The sequence below is a fragment of the Hemicordylus capensis genome, chromosome 14 (genome assembly GCF_027244095.1).
Source record: "Hemicordylus capensis ecotype Gifberg chromosome 14, rHemCap1.1.pri, whole genome shotgun sequence".
In the NCBI taxonomy this organism is placed as follows: domain Eukaryota; kingdom Metazoa; phylum Chordata; class Lepidosauria; order Squamata; family Cordylidae; genus Hemicordylus; species Hemicordylus capensis.
Window position 1 is genome coordinate 2,982,440 of NC_069670.1, and position 19,367 is coordinate 3,001,806.

The 19,367-nt window shown below is 47.9% G+C and overlaps 1 protein-coding gene and 1 long non-coding RNA gene across 2 annotated transcripts in view; both read left to right on the plus strand.

Moving 5' to 3' along the window:
* The window catches only part of LOC128337115 (uncharacterized), a 127,688-nt gene that overhangs the window by 73,820 nt on the left and 34,501 nt on the right, over positions 1-19,367 (plus strand). The window lies entirely within an intron of this gene.
* The window catches only part of SNX27 (sorting nexin 27), a 50,681-nt gene continuing 34,501 nt past the window's right edge, over positions 3,188-19,367 (plus strand). The window contains exon 1 of the mRNA XM_053277726.1: positions 3,188-3,718. Coding sequence (XP_053133701.1) covers positions 3,330-3,718 — 389 coding nt within the window. The 5' untranslated portion in view covers positions 3,188-3,329. The remainder of the gene's footprint in view (positions 3,719-19,367) is intronic.

The following is a 19,367-nucleotide window of genomic DNA, read 5'->3' on the forward strand; positions in this document are numbered from 1 at the left end:
ATAAACAAGTCAAGGATAACATGTTCTAAAGGTTTCGTTGTGGGAGACGGGGTATAAGAATACTTGAGCAAGATTGTGAGGGGTTGCCAGTTCTGCAGAGGAAGCTCCGTGCTAACTTTTCAAGGCCTGATCACCCAGCTAGCTGAAATGATTGTTATCCATCTTGACCCGGTGGTAAGCATAATAAAGTACTCTTATATTATGAATTGAGTATTTGTGTCTAGATGTTTTCTGTGGGTCAAGACAAGTTGAAATAGCCTCAAGGAGCAGCAATAATTTACAGTATCAAAATCTGTGAGTTGCATCCACATCAGAGGATGAAATTCTGGCTTTTTGGATAATTTCTGGTACGCTGATTGGTATAGATGTGCGAAACTGAAAGCAAGGGCATTTTAAAAATAGATGAGAAGCCCGTCAGCTTTAAATGTGTCTGGGTCCAAATATTCTGAATGTATATAGCAGGTTTAAATCAATATTCAGGTTCAAAAACTATAGGTTTGTCTGGGGATTTGATCTTGCAGTCTCTATGCATTTTGTATATCCTCATCTTAGTGGTTCATACCACCACCGTGTTAATTAGAGATATTCCACCATCAATGTGATTGGCTCCACAAAATAAAGCCAGGCCAGTCTCTGCCCCAAAGATCCTACAATCTAAAAAGCTACTGAACGCTTTAGTTATAGAAGAATATACTTTGTCTAAAGCTGGGTTTCTGGCTGCACAGTGCCAGTAAGCGCTAAGCAGTGTTCCCTGTACCAGGGATTCCCAGATGTTGTTGACCACAGCTCCCACAATCCCCAGCCAAAGGCCATCGCAGCTGGGAATTCTGGGAGTTGTAGTCAACAATAGCTGGGAGTCTCTGTTACAGGGAACTCTGGTCTTAAGCCACATAGTTCTAGACGCAGAAGCCATGTCTGAGTCTGGCCAGTGACTCTATAAACTGGTGGCAGCCTACCTCAAAGAAGCAGCCTGAATTGGAATCCAAGCAACCTCTCTACAGAAGGTAGATCTCAGGAAAATGTCCATTAATCACCCCCTCCCCGGTCAGTCACACAATGATGGCTGTAAAGTGCAGATCTCAAAAACAAACGGTTCTTGGGTATGGAAGCTGAATTGAACCTGCAAGTGTAGAAGCAGTCTACCTCTCAGTACCTGCTGCTCCTAAATAACCATTGGAGGGAGTGTGTGCCTTTTTGTGGGGGTGGGGGTGTGATTGATTGATTGATTAAGTTCTATCAAGTTGGTGTCAACTCTTAGCGACCACATAGATTTTCTCCAGGATGGTCTGTCTTTAACTTGGCCTTTAAGGTATCTCAGTGGTGCATTCATTGCTGCTGGCCGTCCTCTTCTTCTCTTCCCTTCAGCTTTCCCCAGCATTAGGGACTTCTCAAGGGAGCTGGGTCTTCACATAATGTGTCCAAAGTATGATAGTTTGAGCCTGGTCATTTGTGCCACGAGTGAAAAAATTCTGGATTGATTTGTTCTATGATCCATTTGTTTGCTTGCTGCCCATGGTATCCTCAAAAGTCTTCTCCAGCACCCAAGTTCAAAAGCGTCAGTGCTTATTCTCTCTTGCTTCTTCAAAGTCCAGTGTTTGCATCCATAGAGTGTCACGGGGAAAACCATTGTCCAGACGATTCTAATCTTTCTAGGTGTAGACATGTCACGGCATCTCAATATCCTTTCCAAGACCTTCATTGCAACCCTACCAAGTGCTATCCTGGGGCATATTTCTTGCCTGCTGGATCCTTGACTGTTGACGGTCGGTCCTAAAAGGCAGAAGCTATCCACCACTTCAGCGTTTTCATTGTCAGTTCTGAGGCTGGTTGCTGGGCCTGTTGTCATTAGATGAGTCGTCTTTACATTTAGTTGTAGTCCCACTTTTTCGCTGTGTTCCTTGACTTCCCCTACTAGAGCTTACCTCCTTTATTCAGTTTTGTAGGGGTAGTCTTCCTAAAAGATGTATTTGGTTACAGGGAAAAGATGCTGGCACACCCACTGAGATACTGACTAGGAATGAAGGGATGTCTTGTGGCAATCCAGACTTTTTTGACTTGCAAAATGCAAGCGCTGTTTAAACAGTAGAAGTGTAGCCATAGCCTTGCTGGCTCTGGGAAACAGGGTGGCGCATCTTTCAAATCCTCGTCTTCAGCCAACACAGCTGCGAATGTTTGCCAACATCGGCCCAATTGCTTTGTATTAGCCCATATGTGTTGACAGTTAAAACAGGCAAGCTGCTATCTCCCGCCCACTTCAGGTCTGCCTGTGTGTCTGGGGAAACTGTTGACTCTTGCCTTCAGAGGATTTCCTGAGCCTGCAAGAACAGCTACAGCTGCGGAAGGCATCCAAGCCAAGCAGCTTACAAGAAACAAGTCTTTGCTGGGCTGGACCAAAAATCCAGCATCCAGTGGCTATCCGAATGCTTCAACCAACCAGCTCGGGATGGTGATGGCTCTCTTCTATGGTTGTCCTTCATCACCCTGGGGTGCAGAGGTAGACTGCATCTTTATGGGGAGGTTCTCCTTGTCTTATCCCCTTTTAGAAGCTAGGAATAGGATGTTAGGTAACACCCCCCCCCCGCAAGAAAACGAAAACACTTTTTTTTTTCAACCACAGGGGGGAAATTGCATCAGTCGGAATTGTTTTTCCTCTTTTATTATTTTATTTTAATTTAGAATTTTATCTGAGGTTTTGACATTCTCATATCCCGCTAAACGAGACACAGCGCAATCTGGCTTTATTATTTAAAGGTACATATTACAGTCTTATATCATTTAGTCACAATTTCACACGAATTGAAAATACATCCCAGCTAATCCTTCATCCCTGCCTCCCTCCAGCCTTGCTCTCCTTTTCCTCCACCTGGGTTGCCTTAGTAACCAGCTCCCCGAGCTCTCTTACAGAACTACAGTTCCCATGAAGCCCCGCGAGAAAGAGGTCCAGCCCCCTGGCTAGAAGGCTCGGCGAGCGCCCGCCCCCCCGTTTCGAACCCGCGAGTCCAAAGAGGGGCGTGTCCCCGTCGCAGTCTTTCCCCATACTACAGCTCCCCGGCAGCCTCGCAGATGAAGCGCGTGCGCAGTCCTGCCCCGAGAGTTCCTCTGCGCCGCCCAAGACTTGCCGGGAAGCAACTACATCTCCCAGGAGCCCCTTGCGCGCGCGGCCGGAAGGAGAGAGGAGACGGGGACGAAGGGAGGCGCGCCTACGGCGGAAGGACTACGGAAGCCGGGGCGGCCGGGAGGGGGCGTGCCTGGTCGCGTGACAGGGCGCGCGTGTGTGTGGCTGAGGGGAAGCGGCGTCCTCCTGAGGCAGAGCAACGGCTCTCGCCAAGATGGCGGACGAGGCCAGCGAGGGGCTTCCGCGCTCCGTCCTGCCGGGCCCCCTGCGGGGCGGCGGCGGTGGAGGCGGGGGCGGCGGAGGAGGAGGAGGTTCGGGCTCTGGCTCCGGCTCCTCGGGGGCCCCGCCTGCCTCGGCGTCGTCCTCGGCGGGCCCCGCCGCGGCCGGCGGTCCTCCTCCCCCTCCGTCGGGGCCTCGCGTGGTGCGCATCGTCAAGTCCGAGTCGGGCTACGGGTTCAACGTTCGCGGGCAAGTGAGCGAGGGCGGGCAGCTGCGCAGCATCAACGGGGAGCTCTACGCGCCGCTGCAGCACGTCAGCGCCGTCCTGGGCGGGGGGGCGGCCGAGCGCGCCGGGGTCCGCAAGGGGGACCGCATCCTCGAGGTGTGAGTACAAGGAGGGGGCGCGCGCGCGAGGGGGTGGCGGGTGCGGCTGGGGGGGCACCTGCGAAGCTGGAGACGGACAGATACGAAATATATATATACGTCTCTAAAGCATGTGGGGGGTGTGGAGAGAGAAAAACGTGTCCTTTATGCATACACTTCATGAGTGTGTTAAACACATACACACACACACACACACTCTCTCTCTCTCTAAGTATGTGTTTCGGTTTTGCATGTGTGTGTATCGGTGTGTGTAAAGAGAATATGCATGCAGAATCTGTATAGAAAGCATACTGTGTGTGTATTTCTAGAGACAGCTTTTCTGAAGCTGCAGACAACAGAAGTGTGTTTGGGATCTTGGAAGGATGTATTTAATCAGAAAGAGCAGTATACATTTACTGTTGCTCCACAAAACAGAAATATAATGGGCAAGATGTTTAGGCTTCCACCTTCTTTTTCATCAGCTCTCCTAGCAGGTGCTGAACCTCTCCTATAACATTGGTGCAGTGGAAGAAGACAGAAGCCGGAACATCTTGCTTGCTATATTTCTGCTTTGTTAATCAACAGTGGACTCTGTGTGTGTGTGTGCACACATACGCACTGTATTAATGGTTATTGTTCTTGCACAGAATATGTATCCAAACATATGGAGAAGAATGGGGAAATTGCTACACTGAGCCTCCCTTTCTCTCTCTGGAGTTGCCTTCTTACATTTAGAAAGTAGTGTCCTCCCAGAGAAAGAAGAAATAGCGTGGTGTAGTGGTTAGAGTGCTGGACTAGGACTGGGGAGACCTGAGTTCAAATCCCCATTCAGCCATGAGACTAGCTGGGTGACTCTGGGCCAGTCACTTCTCTCTCAGCCTCACCTACTTCACAGGGTTGCTGTGAAAGAGAAACTTTAGTATGTAGTACACCGCTCTGGGCTCCTTGGAGCAAAAGCGGAATATAAATGTAATAATAAAAATAATAAAATAATTTAAAGATTTCACTGCTGTGTGGGCTGTAGTTATAAGGAGAACTTCTCCCCTTATTTTGGTATATCCCATCCACAGTAATAGTGGGAGGTCATATCTCTCTCTCTCTCTCTCTCTCTCTCTCTCTCTCTCTCTCTCTCTCTCTCTCTCTCTCTGCATGCAGTACATATGTGTGCATACACAAGATTATATATATATATGATCCTTGTGAAAGTAGGTTTTAGGTAGTGGGAGGAGAGCAAACACTTCACCCCCTTTAGTATGTGTCTCTTCTACATAGCAATATTTCCACTTTAAAAAGATATGTATTTGGGTATTGGGAAGGACTGGGAAGCCCCTTTCCTTTGGTGTATTCCTCTGAGGGTTATTTTAAAACGTGGTGGTATTACTGTAATTCTTCTCCACCTGCCCAGTTCCCAGAAGGCAACTTCAAGATAAAATGGGCAGGGGGGAGGAATTGGGGGAGGAACTGGGAAAACCGATACCCTAACCGGTCTGTGGAGCTGTGTTGGGCTGAAATGAACTCTTCCCTTAACAAATTCTGAGGGACAGAGCTGAGAGTTTTTCTCACTGGGTGAGATGAAAGCTGGTTGAGGTGTGTTGTGTGTTTTGGGGTATGGAGTTCTGTTGCATTTTGGTTATATAAATCACTGGGTTTGCCAATAGGAATGGTTAACCACACGTCTTTCCTAGTATGGATGGTTTCTGTGAGTAGTCACTACATTTACTAGGAGAAAACGGAGCGTTGGAGCAGTGGAAGGCTGTGTGTAATTGGTTCCTGCCCTCCCGCATCCTAAGGGACACTTTGGTGTGTGAGATGGATTCTTGATGGGACCAGTTAGCTTTGGAACCGACAGGTCCTCGATATTTCTTAGCTGCCTTATGTGTTGGTGCACATTAGCAGAAGGAAAATATGTGTCCTTGTTTACTTGGAAATGTTCTGGTCAGTTGGAAAAAAGTGTCGTCAGCTTTTCCCACTGTGTGATTTTAACCAGGGATGGCCAACTTCTTCAGCCCCGGGGGTGTGTGTGCTTGGGTGCCAATTTCTTGGTGTACACCACAGGCATGGATGGTTGCAGTGCCTGCGAGGAGTAGTCACTCCCCTTGAAGGAGAGGAAGGGGTGCTCATTGCTGCTTGAGGTGCAGTTGGCTTCTCCATGTGGGACCATCATGAGACATCCTAGAACTGCAGTCTAGAACCTCCTGGGCTGACAGGAGGAAGAGGAACATAGGAAGCTGCTGTCTGCTGAGTCAGACTACTGGTCAATCTAGCTCAGTATTGTCTACAGCCCTCCAAGGTTTCAGGCAGGTGTTTTTCCCAGCTCTATCAGAAGATGCTGCAGGGGTTGAACCTGGAACCTTCTGCACTTTATCAACCCTAAACTGTCTGGTTTTTCTTTTTCTGGGCAGGCATAATGGGTCTTATTGTGGTCTTGTACAAAATGCACTTTTGGGGATTAAAAAAAGGGACAAAGTTTCCCCTGTTAGAAAGCACAAGCACGTTAGCAGTGAATTTTGGTTATAGCCATTACTGAATCTTCTTAAGTAGGCGTTTGAAGACTGAAAAGTAACCAAGCCTGGCTGTTGCTCAGCAGATGGAAACTTGCCACCCTGCTCTGCAATACACCTCATTCAGATTTTGTTGCTGTTTGCTGTCTAGCTGAAGGAACTAAAAATATCTGCACATGTAAACAGTAATCTGGAACTTCTTAAAGAGAGGTCAGGGGAGATCTGTAGATTTCCATTCTGTTTACTTGGTGAAGAATTCTGTGTAGCTAAAAGAGCTTGCATACCCCGTAGGCCTAAAATAAGTTTGTCTTATGCAAAGTGTCACTACTTTTTGCATGTCTTGCTTTCATTTAAATAAAGTTGGTGATGTATGTGAATGGGCCGGAAAAAGGTTTCTAGACACAGGCTTATTACTTATACAAACTTACTTTCCCTAAGTTCCGCCATGCCTGTTTAAATGTGTTACCATTGGCTGTTTTGGAGGGTAGATTTTGCCATACATCATATTTTCAATGGCTCTGCCCCTGCTGCTCAGGCATGATTGAGTCAGCGGGGCATGTATTATTTTATAGAGATATACGCCCTCTTATTGGCCCAAATCTGTTACATTATCCAGGCAGGCCAGATGACCTTTATGTAAATTTTCTGTTTTCTGACTCTGATGCCAAGATTACCTACTGTGTGGCCAAATTTCGTGCCATTGCTTGTAAAATCAGGAAACAAATGGTTAACCCTTATGTTATGTAAGGTACATGTGTTACTCTGGTGGTGGCTTGGTAGTTTAGTAGTATGCATTATTATTTAATAACAGAGTATTTTAAGTTATGTTTGCAACTGTTGATTATTGTAATTGCTGGCTGGTCATGGACCGTAATAAACGGTGATTCTGATTCTTGGTGAAGAATTATGTGTAGCTAAAAAAGCTTGCATAGGCCTAAAATAAGTTTGTTGCATGCAGAGTGTCACTTCGTTTTGCATATCTTGGTTTCATTTTAATAAAGTTGGTGATGCGTGTGAATGGGCCGGGGGGGAATTTCTAGACACAGGCATGTGGAATTTATTCCAGTCCTGACCCTGTCATGGTTTTTGTGAGAGATGGTGTTGAAAAATGGTTAAGAAGAGCATCTGTTAATATAGGTGCAGTCTCTGAGTTGAAACTGGAATATTTTTGCTGTGCAAACAGCGTAGACCAGGCCTATACAACATAAAGCCTGGGTGCCGGATTTGGCCCGCAGGGACTATTTTACTGGTCTCCAGGTATCCTGCAGCAAGACAGGAGCTGGAAACTGCCTTATAGCGCCATCCTGTGCATGCTTTCTCAGAAATATGCTCCATGGTGTGCCCAGTGAGGTTTACTCCCATGTAAGCATGCCTAGCATTGCAGCCTGAAAGCAGCAACAATTTAGGGAGAGGAGAGGACTTGGCATTTGTTTGGGGCTGGCATGGACTCTAGGGGCCCCGTTGATTGAGCAGGGACAGGACCTATTCTCTGGCTACTATCCTTGGTTGAAACTGTGGGTCCACTGACAGGGGGAATAGCTCCACAGTAACTAATAATATTTTTAATTTTAATGTAATGTGCTAAAAATTTGACCTCGGCCCCTGCATGCCAAGTTGTGGATGATTCCGGCCCACCAGGGCATTTGAGTTGTGCAGCCTTGGCATAGACCCACGCTCCTCCCTTCCTTCCAATGCCTCTGATTCTGAAGATCTGTTGGAGGGGAGCAAAAAGAGGAGAAGGGGCCCTCATCTCTTCCTTGTGGGCTTCCCAGAGACATTTAGTGGGGCCACTGTGAGAAACAGAGTGCTGGATTAGAGAGGCCTGGAGCCTCATCCAGCAAAGCTGCTCTTATGTTTCAGGTCTGTTGTGGGTCCTGCAGCAAGTGTCCATCCGTTGTGTGATGTATACCTTGATTATAGCAAGGGTGCCTGTGTATTTGGAGGGAACAAATCTTCATGTTGAGAAACTTCCTTTGCTTGTCCTGTGTGGAAGCAAGCTATGTGTATTATTTGTGTACTGCTTTTCAACAAAGTTCTTAAAGACGTTTATGTAGACTAAGAGCAACCTGGCCCCAAAAGGATTCAGAATCGAAAAAAGAACACAAGGTAAATGCCAGCAACTACCACTGGAAAGGCACCACACTGTGGTTGGATAAGGATAGTGGTTCTTGCCTTGCTAGATCTGAGGGTCGCCACTTTAAACGGTTCCTCTTTGCTCAGCTAGCTATGTAGGGATACTTGTACCTAACTTTTAAATTCTTTGCTCATGGTATATGTTCCCAGACTAAGCATGCAAAGTGTTTGTTTTTAATTTCTTCTTTTTTCATGAGTAGTACTAATGCAGCTGCTGGCATCTGGCCATGAGGCCAGATGCCATGCTACCACCCTGGTTAAATTTTGAGCGTGAGAAGTTACTGAAATTACTGGATTTAATTCACACAATTGAAAGTCTGCGGGAGAGACAGTTTTGTATTTGTTGGCTGCTGCTGTGTTCCTTCCTAGTTAAACTCTGCTCCGCCTCCTGCTAGCAGCTCTCTTTGCCCTGCAGTTTGCTTTGAAGATCCTCCCAGCTGAAGTGGATAGGATGATTATGGTGTCAAGTTCTGGTTTTTAGGTCATAGGACTATGAAAAGTGGAGGCTTGGTCAGACAATTGGGATGCCCCCTGTGTGCTTCCCTATCCCTAGAATTAGGCAGCAGTTCTTGTTGTGTCTCTTGACACATAACAAGAGGACAGTATTCTTGTGTGATTAATGCAAAATGGCAGAGAATATGTCAAAATTTCTCTGACACGTTTGTGTCTGTGGCAGGGAGGGGTGTTGCCTTGATGGTTTGGTCTGAGCTAAGGATTTTCCCTCCCCACATCCTTCAGCCATGAGTGGTACTCTATGCAATTCTCATCCTTCAAAGGTAAAAGTAAAGTGTGTGCTTTTACTTTCTGGAGACTGTGTGGCACTGTCTTCTTATTTCTTTATTTTTCTATGTAATCTACTTTGAGAACATGGGTTGAAAAGCAGTATATAAGTCATAGTAGTATTGCATGGGATCAGGCCATCTGCTAGGCAGCTGACGGTGTTGGTAAGCCATGTGGAGGGGGACCTGTTAGCAAGTCTAGCTGTAATATCCTCTTGTCTTCAGTACTTCATAAGAGAGGGTGATGCTCGGGGAATCTGTCTTCCCCTTTCTTGTTCACATTGTTTTGATTCATCTAGTAGAGTCAAGACAAGGGCTCAAGGATGTTGGAAGGACTCCTTGTTTTGTTGTTTCTGGAGGTGGGGAGACAGGATGTGATGGCTTCTGGCTTCTGACCCCTAATCCTATATCTAAAGAAACAGCCTTCTAGCTTCCCATCTTAGGAATCATTTCCATACTTACTGGTCTGCTGAGAAACTTCCATGTCTTGTGGAGTACCTTCCAGCATGCTGTCTAGGGCACGCTCTTAGTGTGCGTGAGGCCCAGATCAGGGCCGTTGAATCTCACTGTAGCCCCATGAGAAAACCGAGCACACTCCAGAATGTACTGAACACTTCCCCGCATTGCAGGGCAAGATTGGTAGTGGTGGGCATCAGTGTCCCCTACAGCTCCCAACATTCCCAGCTGCAATGGCCTTTGGCTGGGCATTATGGGAGTTGTAATCCACAACATCTGGGAATCCCTGTTACAGGGAGCAGTGGTGGGCATCCTGTATTTCAGGTCAGTTTGTTTGCCGTTATTGATCCTTGGTTGCCTTTATTGATTGGTGTGCTCAGTGGGAGAGCACCTGCTTTGCATGCAGAAGGTCCCAAGTTCAATCCCTGGCAGCATCTCCAGGTAGGGCTGGGAATAGTGCCTGCCTGTAACCTCGGAGAGCCCCTGCCAGTCAGAGTAGACAGTATTGAGCTAGATGGACCAGGGATCTGACTTGGAATAAGGCAGCTTCCTGTGTTCCTATCTTCTTGTCCACTAACCCGTGGGTCAGCTAGCTTCTGAGGAACCTCATTGTTTCCTGGCAGAGAGTTTGAAAGCCATTGATCTGAAGCATCCCTGGCAGAAGCAAGCCTAGCATGTTGGAGGGAGGAGGGCCCATTGCTTCTTGGTAGAGCATGTCCTTTGCATGTAGATGGTCAGAGATTTAGTCCTCTGCATTTCCCATTAAAAGATTGGGGCAGAATTTATTTACATCTATATCCCGTTCTTCTTCCAAGGAGCCCAGAATGGTGTACATGGTTATGTTTATTCCCACAATAACCCTGTGAGATAGGTTAGGTTGAGAGAGAACTGACTGGCCCAGAGTCACCCAGTGATTTTTTTGGATGAATGGGGATTTTTTCAAGACAGCTTGATATGATGGTACATTTCCAGAGGAGAAGTGCTCCTAAGAGTCAGTTCAGTCTTTGACCTGCTCTCACAGCTACGATATTGAACCTGCCGTTTGAAAGCTCTTGGTCATCCTCCTGTCCTTGATGGATATGGTGAATCATGAGGTCACACGCCTGCCGGCATGTGCAATGGAACAAAAGCCAACCTCTTTATCATGCAGGAGAAGGCTACAAATCCTCAGTAGAGCGGTTTGATTTTGCTGTAGCTGCAGGGAGCATGCAAAGTGGATTGGCTGGATTTCTTTTTAAAAGTTGTGGATGACCAAACGAATCTTCACCACCACATTGGCACCCTCCCTCAGTCTAGCTTCTGTGTTAGTGTCTGATTCCCTTTTGTTTCTGCCCCCCTCAATGGTTCTTGCATTACTGGGGTGGTGTGGAAGAACCCACAGGGAAGCAACTCTCAAGCCATAGCTGCTGGATCTAAATTGACCCTTGAACCCTAGATCTCTTCCTCTTTTTGCTTGGCTTGGGTTACTGTTGGTTGGAAAGAAGGAAGGAAGGATTATGTGGTTTCTATATTCTGAACATTGACCTGTAGCTTTGTGATTCTATAATAGCCAGGCAGGCTTCCTTTGGTTGTGCATGTGAACCTGGATTAGGATTGTGAAGTTGCAGGGACGTATAGCTTCCTGAGCCCAGTGATGCTTTGCTTACACTTGGGTAAATGGAGTACACTCTGGCAGAGACTTCTGTGCCAGTTTAGGGGTTGTTTAGAGATGGAACTGTGAAAAATGAAGTTCTAATCTCTCTTATCTTTCCCTCTCAGCTGCCTGCAGTATGATAGTGATCCACCTTACAGGGTGGTGATTAGGATTACTGAAATAATGTACATGAAGCGCTTTAAAATGTGGAGCTCCTTTAATGATCTCTGGTGTCAGTCCTGACAAAGACCTCTCTTTGACACTGTTAATGGAACTGGCCCGGGGCGATTGGTCGACACCCCCAATGTTCAGGCTGTGTGGGGAATTAGCTATTAACGGGGTCAGCTCCACCAGTTTTAATTTGGACTCAAGAAATGATTGGATTTGAGACAAGGATATAGTTTCAAAAAAGAAGAAATGTATTTGAAATAAGCGGGATACAGGAAGAGAATGGTGTGATTAGATCAATAAAAAGGTACTAAGCAATTTAACTACAATGAGGCGTTTCTGACTTAAAAGAGCAATAAAATAAGTTTCTAAATAAAGCAACTACAATGAGGCGTTTTAGCTTAAGGTCTAATTGTGTAAGTTTTCCCAAGAAAGATGCTAAGAGATGGGGGAAAGGGGAAGTTTGAAAAGAAGTTATAGATTGGGGTCCTGAGAGCCGGACAACCACTATACAGTACCTGCCTCTCTAGGCAATGAGGCTTTGAGCAGCTCACGTCCTTTGGGGATAGTGAGGTGGAGAGCAGGAGGGTTGCAAGGATTTTTATAAAGAGGGTTGCCCATGAGAATGGCTTCTCCGTGGGTCCAGCTTCCTGTAGGTGCAAGGCAAGCTGGATGGATTGGCACAAGGACCGATCCAGGTAGTGATTTCAAGCTCTTTTCAAGGTGCAGGAGAGCAGAAGCAGTGCCCAATGGAGTCCCAAGTATTAGCACACGAGGGAGCATGGAGGTGGCTGGATAGAATCCAGCACAATGGATGGATGGAGCACAAGAGAGTGCTTGTTGCAGTGGAGTCCCAGGTGGCAAGACCAAAGGAGCACACTGGGTCATGGAACTGGGGATACTTATATCCCAAAATGTGCCTTGGGGACACATTCCTATAGTCATGTTTTGCTGTCTAGAATTGTCCGGGTGGACCTGCACAGACGGCATTGTTACTGATGGCTCTTCCAGGGTGTGACAATGTGGGGATCGCCTTTTGTGTGTAAGGCTGTCTGTGATGAAAATCAAGGCATGCAGGTGCGTGAAAGAATATCCATGCTGGATGGGCTCTCCAATAATCCTTTCAATAGTTTCAATGGGTACATCTCTGAGCCTACCTCACTGACTCATCTCCTTTGTAATGGGAGATCATTATTTTTCCCCTGTGTTGGAGCTCATCAGATAAGGTTGTGCACTGAGCATGCTTGAGACAGGACTAGATCACGTGGTTTAAGTTCTGTCTTACTTGAGCTGGCACATCTTTCAGAGAGTTCTTCAATATTTAGTCTTTTTTGGCCTCCTATTCCTCCCTTTCCTGCTATTCCCTCCACTGTCTAGATTGTGCGAGTGTGGGAAGGGAGCTGTCTCCATTGGATCCTAAATTATCTTTTTCTAAATACAATTTTTTTTCTTTTTAATTTGGCCTAATTGGACTCCAAAAGATTTATTTTTCATTCCTTTTTCTCTGTGGCGGTTTGCAAAATGGAGCTGGCTCACGCCGAAGAGCCCCTGAGGGGCTCCCTCTTGGAGGGTTCCCAGCTACCGCAGGACCTGGGTAGCTTAGAGCAGAGACCCACGATCCCTCTCCGGCAGCTGGAATTGGCTACTTCCACTGCGCCTGCCATTTTGATTCATGAGCCAGACGACTTGGAGCTTCCTTCCAAGAAAGCTCCCAAGAAAACCAAACACTGAGGGGACCAAGCCCCACCAAAGAAAAAGAAGTGTTCTCCAGCTCCTCTAGACTCTTCTCTTCAACTGACTTTGATGTTCTCCTTTCCAAGGGAAAAAGGACCATCAATGATGTTGCACCTTCTGAGTCTCCTGAACCTTCTCTTACTTTGGCCCAGAATGTATTTCCCTCAGGCACCAGTATTGCTGAGGCGGTCCCATTTCCATCTCTCTTCTGCAAAGTCATGTGTGCAGAATGGCAACGCCCAGCCTCCTCCAAACCAATAGGCAACATCCCGAAGAAACATTACACCTTGCCACAAGAAATTATGTCCTTGCTGGCAACTCCCAAGATTGACTTCCTGGTGGTGCAATTGGTATCCAGATCACTCCTTCATTCCGAGGGCCAAGAACAATTGAGAAACCAAGAGGATAGGAAGTCTGACTCTCTTCTGAAGGTTCATGATGCTACGGCCACAACCATCAGGGCGGCTACCACCAATTCCATTTAAGCTTGCACCACTGTCCTCTGTGTCAAAGAACTTGCTACCTTGGTCCCACCTGAAAACACTAAACTCCGCCAAGGAATCAATAAGATAGCCAGGGCAGCGGCGCTCATGGCGGACTCCAGCTTAGACTGCATTCAGCAGTCTTCCAGAGCTATGGTTGCAGTACGCAGGTCCCTTTGGCTCAGAAGTTGGAATGTGGACACCAAGTCCAAACTCGCCCTGACCTTGGCACCCTTCTCCGTCTCTAACATTTTCGGTCCGGCACTAGACCCTATTCTCATAGAAATCGGAGACAAGAAAAAGGCTATGCCCTCTAACCCTAGAGATACTCGCAGATTTTTTTGAGGCACAACGCAGTTCTTTTGCCCCAACAGGCAATTCAATAGCCAATCATCCTCACAGTACCAAGACTTCTGTCTCCAGAACTCTAGGGGTTTTGGAAGACCACAGTGGCGACAGAGGTTCAGAAGGAACTCTAGGGGCTCCAGTACCCACCCCTTCTCCTCCGCCATGGCACTGCGTAAACAATGACTCCATCCCCATGGGCGGCAGGTTGCTAGAATTCACCACAACCCCCACATCCAATGACAAATGGGTCATCTACACAGTCTCCAAGGGCTATTTCCTTGAACTCATTTCTTCCCCTCTCTACTGGTGCCTTCATCATGCTCCAACAACCTGGCCAAACATCTTTGGATGCTCCAAGCAGTTCACCATCTTCTGAGGATTCAAGCAATAGAACGTGTTCCATCTACTTAAAGATTTCAAGGCATGTACTCCATCCTGTTTCTGGTTCCCAAGAAGGACTCCTCCTGGAGGGCAGTCCTCGACCTGAAATTCCTCAATCGCTTCATCAGGAAAAGGAAGTTCCGAATGGAATCCCTATGCACTATAAAAGAGACTATACACCTGGGAGATTATCTGGCATCAATAGATCTCTCCGAGGCCTACCTCCACATCCCCACCAGACAGGAACACCGTGTATTCCTTCGTTTCTCTTACGACAACCACCACTTCCAGTACCATGCCCTCCCGTTCAGTCTCTCCTCTTCTCCCTGGGTCTTCATCAAAGTCATGGTGGCGATCATAGCACACCTCTGCCTCCAGGGGGTGCATGTCCACTCCTACCTGGACGACCTCATCAGATCTCATTCCTCCCAGCAAGCTCAGGTAGACGTCCCCAGGACTCTTCAGTGCCTCAAGGATCATGGGTTCATTGTGAACTTTGAGAAGAGTCTGCTCATCCCTTCTCAGTCTCTCATCCATCTGGGAGCCCTCTTCAACACAGTTCAGGACTCCATCTCTCTATCACCGGACAGAAGAAAGAGGGTTGTCTCCCAGTTATGCCCTCTCCTCCACTGCTGTTATGCAGAAGTCATTGACCCCTCTCAGGCCTTGAGATCCATGATAGCTTGTCTGGAATGTACTCCATGGGCCAAGTGGCACTCTCGTCCCCTGCAGTGGTTACTCCTTCCCTATCAGGACCTTATCATGGCCTCAACCCACCTTCAGATACCCCTTCCCCAGGTCATCACGCAGTGCCTACTGTGGTGGCTCTCCTCGGCTCTCCTCAAGGGCCTCCCCCCTTCCAGCCAATCCACCTCGTACTTACGACGGACGCCAGTCTCCTGGGCTGGGGAGCCCACTGCCTCGGTCACCTAGCACAAGCCCGCTGGTCCCTGACCGAAGCGAAGCATCCCATAAATTGGCTGGAACTTCGGGCTGTCTGCCTCACACTCCTTCACTTTCCGCATCTTTTCCGCGGAGGCCAAGTCCTGGTCCGGATGGACAATGTCACCGCCAAGGCGCACATCAGTCGACAGGGTGGCACACGTTCCAAGTCACTGATGTTGGAATCCAACCACGTGTTCCAGTGGGCTGAACACAATCTGGCTTTCATGGCTGCCGACTATCTCAGGGGGACAGAAAATACGCAGGCAGATTGGTTCAGCAGACAGTCCCTCAGTCCAGCTGAGTGGTCTCTACATCCAGAGGTCTTCAGGCAAACTCTCCAACTCTTCGGATGTACCCAGGTAGACCTCTTTGTGTCCACTGCCAACCACCTCCTCCCTTGGTTCTTCACAAGATTCCACTCTCCCCATGCGGAAGCGACCGATGCCCTGACTTTGCCCTGGCCGAAGACTCTCCTTTATGCCTTCCCACCCATGGCAGTAATTACCAAGGTTCTCAGGAAGGTGGTTCTCTAAAAGGCAGAAGTAATTCTCATTGCTCTTCACTGGCCTCGCAGACCTGGGTTCCCTGACCTTCTCGATCTACAGTCTCGATCTGTCTATCGTGGCAACTCTCGACTTGCCTGGATCTGCTTTCACAGGGCCCTCCTTTCCATCCAGACCCAGGTTGGCTACGTCTCTTTGCCTGGAAGTTGAACGCCAAAGACTAGCCTCCCGGGGCTACTCCAAGCAAGTACAAAATACCACCCTGGCCTCTCGATGGCCCTCAACTAACAGGGTCTATCAAGGACATGGGCGGCACTCCTACACTGGTCATGGACCAATAGCAAGAATCCATTGTCCGCTGGCATCCTGGAGGTGCTAGCTTTCATACAGGTCAGGCTGGACTTTCATCTGCCCCAACACCCTGGACCTCCGTCCCATCCCAAAGAAAAGCTCTGGCATAAACCCGGCGTCCGGAGAGCTTTGCACGTCTACATCAGACACACCAAGGACCTTCACAAATCAGATGCCCTTTTTGTTTCCTTCCACCTCCCCTCCCTAAGCAACAAGGTTTCTAAAGCCACACTCTTGAGTTGGAATAGGTCTTGCATTATCCTTGCCTACGAATCTCTCAGCCTTCCTCTGCCGGCGGGGGGGGGGGGGCATAACTGCACACTCCACCAGAAGTGCGGCCACCTCGGCAGCATTCTCCGCGAACATTCCGCTTCCAGAAATTTGCCATGCGGCCACTTGGTCGTCTGTTACCCCTTTTATCCGACATTATAAGATCTTCTCTTTTTCTATCCCTCAGGCTGCTTTTGGCTGCACAGTTCTCCAACAAGTGGTCTGATACATCCTTCCCTTCCTTTTTTCCCCACACTCCGCTTGGGCAAGAACCTCTCTGATGAGCTCCAACACGGGGAAAAAGGAACATTGGCTTACCGTGAAGGGTTCTTTTTCCCTGTGTTCGGAGCTCATCAGCCACACCCGGATATATGACAGGACTCTGTGCTTCTCCTTGGGAGGGATAGATGCATACAAACGTTCCTTTTTGTCCCTTATGTCGCCTTTTTGGGAGGGGGAGACAGCTCTCAGGGTACCAGTTTTGGTAGGCTGTCGTTTTTCTTCTGTCCCTAACTTCTCTGTTCTACCCAAGATGTTTCTTTCATTCAGCTCACCTTGCTTCAGCTCTCTCTTCCTAGCTGTCCAAACTTCTCGCAGCAGCCCTGGAACTGGGATCAGGAGGCAGCTTCCAACAGGAAATTAAACCACATGATCCAATCCTGTCTCGAGCATTCTCAGTGCACAACCCTATCTGATGAGCTCCGAACATAGGGAAAAAGAACCCTTCACAGTAAGGGTTCCTTTCGCCACCTTATCTTGTCCTTTCTTCCTGCTGGCACAATTGGTTCCTTAACCAATCTCCTGTGGAAGGAGGGGAGTGAGGTGGTTCACTTAAGTACAGGGTGTCCTTGAAAGTTAACTCGATATAGTTAACTCTCAAGCTGGGACTCCCATCTAGGGAGAGGAGTGCATCTTATCCCAATTTGCTTTGTTTGCAGCAAATCTAGGGGTGACTAGCCCACTGCCAACTAAGTGACTTGCCCCTATGTGTACCATAAACTGGTTGCTCACATGGCAGTGCAGCTCCTGAGCATATCCAGAGCGCAATCTCCAAGCCTGGAGGTGCAAGCCAACAGAGAGGCTCCTGGGTGCTGGGTAGAATAAGCGTAGTTGGTAACAACAGCCTGGTGACTGGGTGCCAGTCAGAGTTGAGAGTACTCCCATCTGCTTGAGTGGAACATGGAATAGGTCACTTATCTGTGATGGTGTTCCCACTGCAGAACTAATTTTCTCAGGGTACCTGTCTGATATTCTCCCTTTCTGTCTTCTAAGTCAGGTCAAAAACGCTGCTCCTTAGATGTGCAAATGACCTAATTCTTGAAATAATCTAGTTCTTTGCATTTGCTGATAGCTTGGAACTTCTTTTTTTGTAACCTTTGATTGGATTTTTGTGTTGATTGTGATTGTCAGCTGCCTTGAGGGTTCACTACGGGGGAGAGAAGCTTTTAGCCTAGATGAATTAGTAAGTCTATTGAAATCCTGTTCCTGGGCTTAAATGTCACACTAGTTTAGGTCCACACGCGAAATGCCAATGTGTTTGCAAGTTTAGTTGCCCACTGGATTGCACCCTCCCCCTTCAGTGGGTGCTTTTGCACTTTCTACAATGCTGAACCTAAAAGAAGACTTGCAGTCTTGCTTTCCCTCTTTCTTACTTTCCCTCTTTCTGTGATTGCAGTTAACCTTTGCATCCTAATTGGAAAGCAGTTTACTTCCAAGTGAAGTGAGCTTTGGGTGGCAGATGAGTCAACTGTTTCCTCCACAGTTTTCATGGCATCAGGCATGGAAAGAGAGCTTGGCCAAAGCACAAAATCCGCCTGTGAAAACAAGGCGGGGGCCATGCGTGGATGTGTTGGGTTTTTCATGGTGCTGGCACCTGGCAGAGGATGCCAGCGATTGTGTTGTGAAGCGGTCAGTAGGCTGAAGAAAGGCAAAATCTCTGGGTCTCGCCTGTCGTTCTTTGTAACGACAGGCTTCTGGGTAATGGCACTGCTGGTTTTGCAGACACATTGTGTTGCCAGGGCTGCTGCGGTCCAGGAAGCATTTGACTGACTGACTGACATGCCTCACCTCCCTCTCTATGTACATATGTATTATTATTATTATTATTATTATTATTATTATTATTATTATTATTTACATTTATATCCCGCTCTTCCTCCAAGGAGCCCAGAGCGGTGTACTACATTACATACTTGAGTTGCTCTTTCACAACAACCCTGTGAAGTCGGCTAGGCTGAGAGAGAAGTGACTGGCCCAGAGTCACCCAGCTAGTTTCATGGCTGAATGGGGATTTGAACTCGGGTCTCCCCGGTCCTAGTCCAGCACTCTAACCACTATACCACGCTGGCACTCTGTATGAGCATCATAGCAGTCCTGCCTTGTTGGGTCAGACCACAGGTCCCTCTAGTACAGCATCCTGGTTCCCACAATAGCCAGCCAGAAGTCTGTGAGAAGGCTCTGAGCAGGACATGAAGGTTACAACCCTCCTCTGCATTTGGTACTCAGAGGTACTGCCTTTAAGCATGGAGGTTCTGTTTAGTTGTCATGGTTAATGGCTGTAGATGGATCTCTCCTGTCTGATCCAGGCCTGTTCAGTTTAGTCCCCCCCCAGCTGTTTTTGGACTACAACTCCCATAATCCCCAGCCACAGTGGCCAGTAGCCAGGGATCAGGATTGCTGTTCTTGTGGTAGCAAGCATAATTTGTCCCCCTTTAGCGAAGCAGGGTCCACCCTGGTTGCATATGAAAGGGAGACCACATGTGAGCACTGTAAGAGATTCCCCTCAGGGGATGGAGCCGCTCTGGGAAGAGCAGAAGGTTTCAAGTTCCCTCCCCGGCAGTATCTCCAAGATAGGGCTGAGAGAGATTCCTGCCTGCAACCTTGGAGAAGCTGCTGCCAGTCTGGGAAGACGATACTGAGCTAGATGGACCGATGGTCTGACTCAGTATATGGCAGCTTCCTGTGTTCCTTTGACTATGGGAGTTTT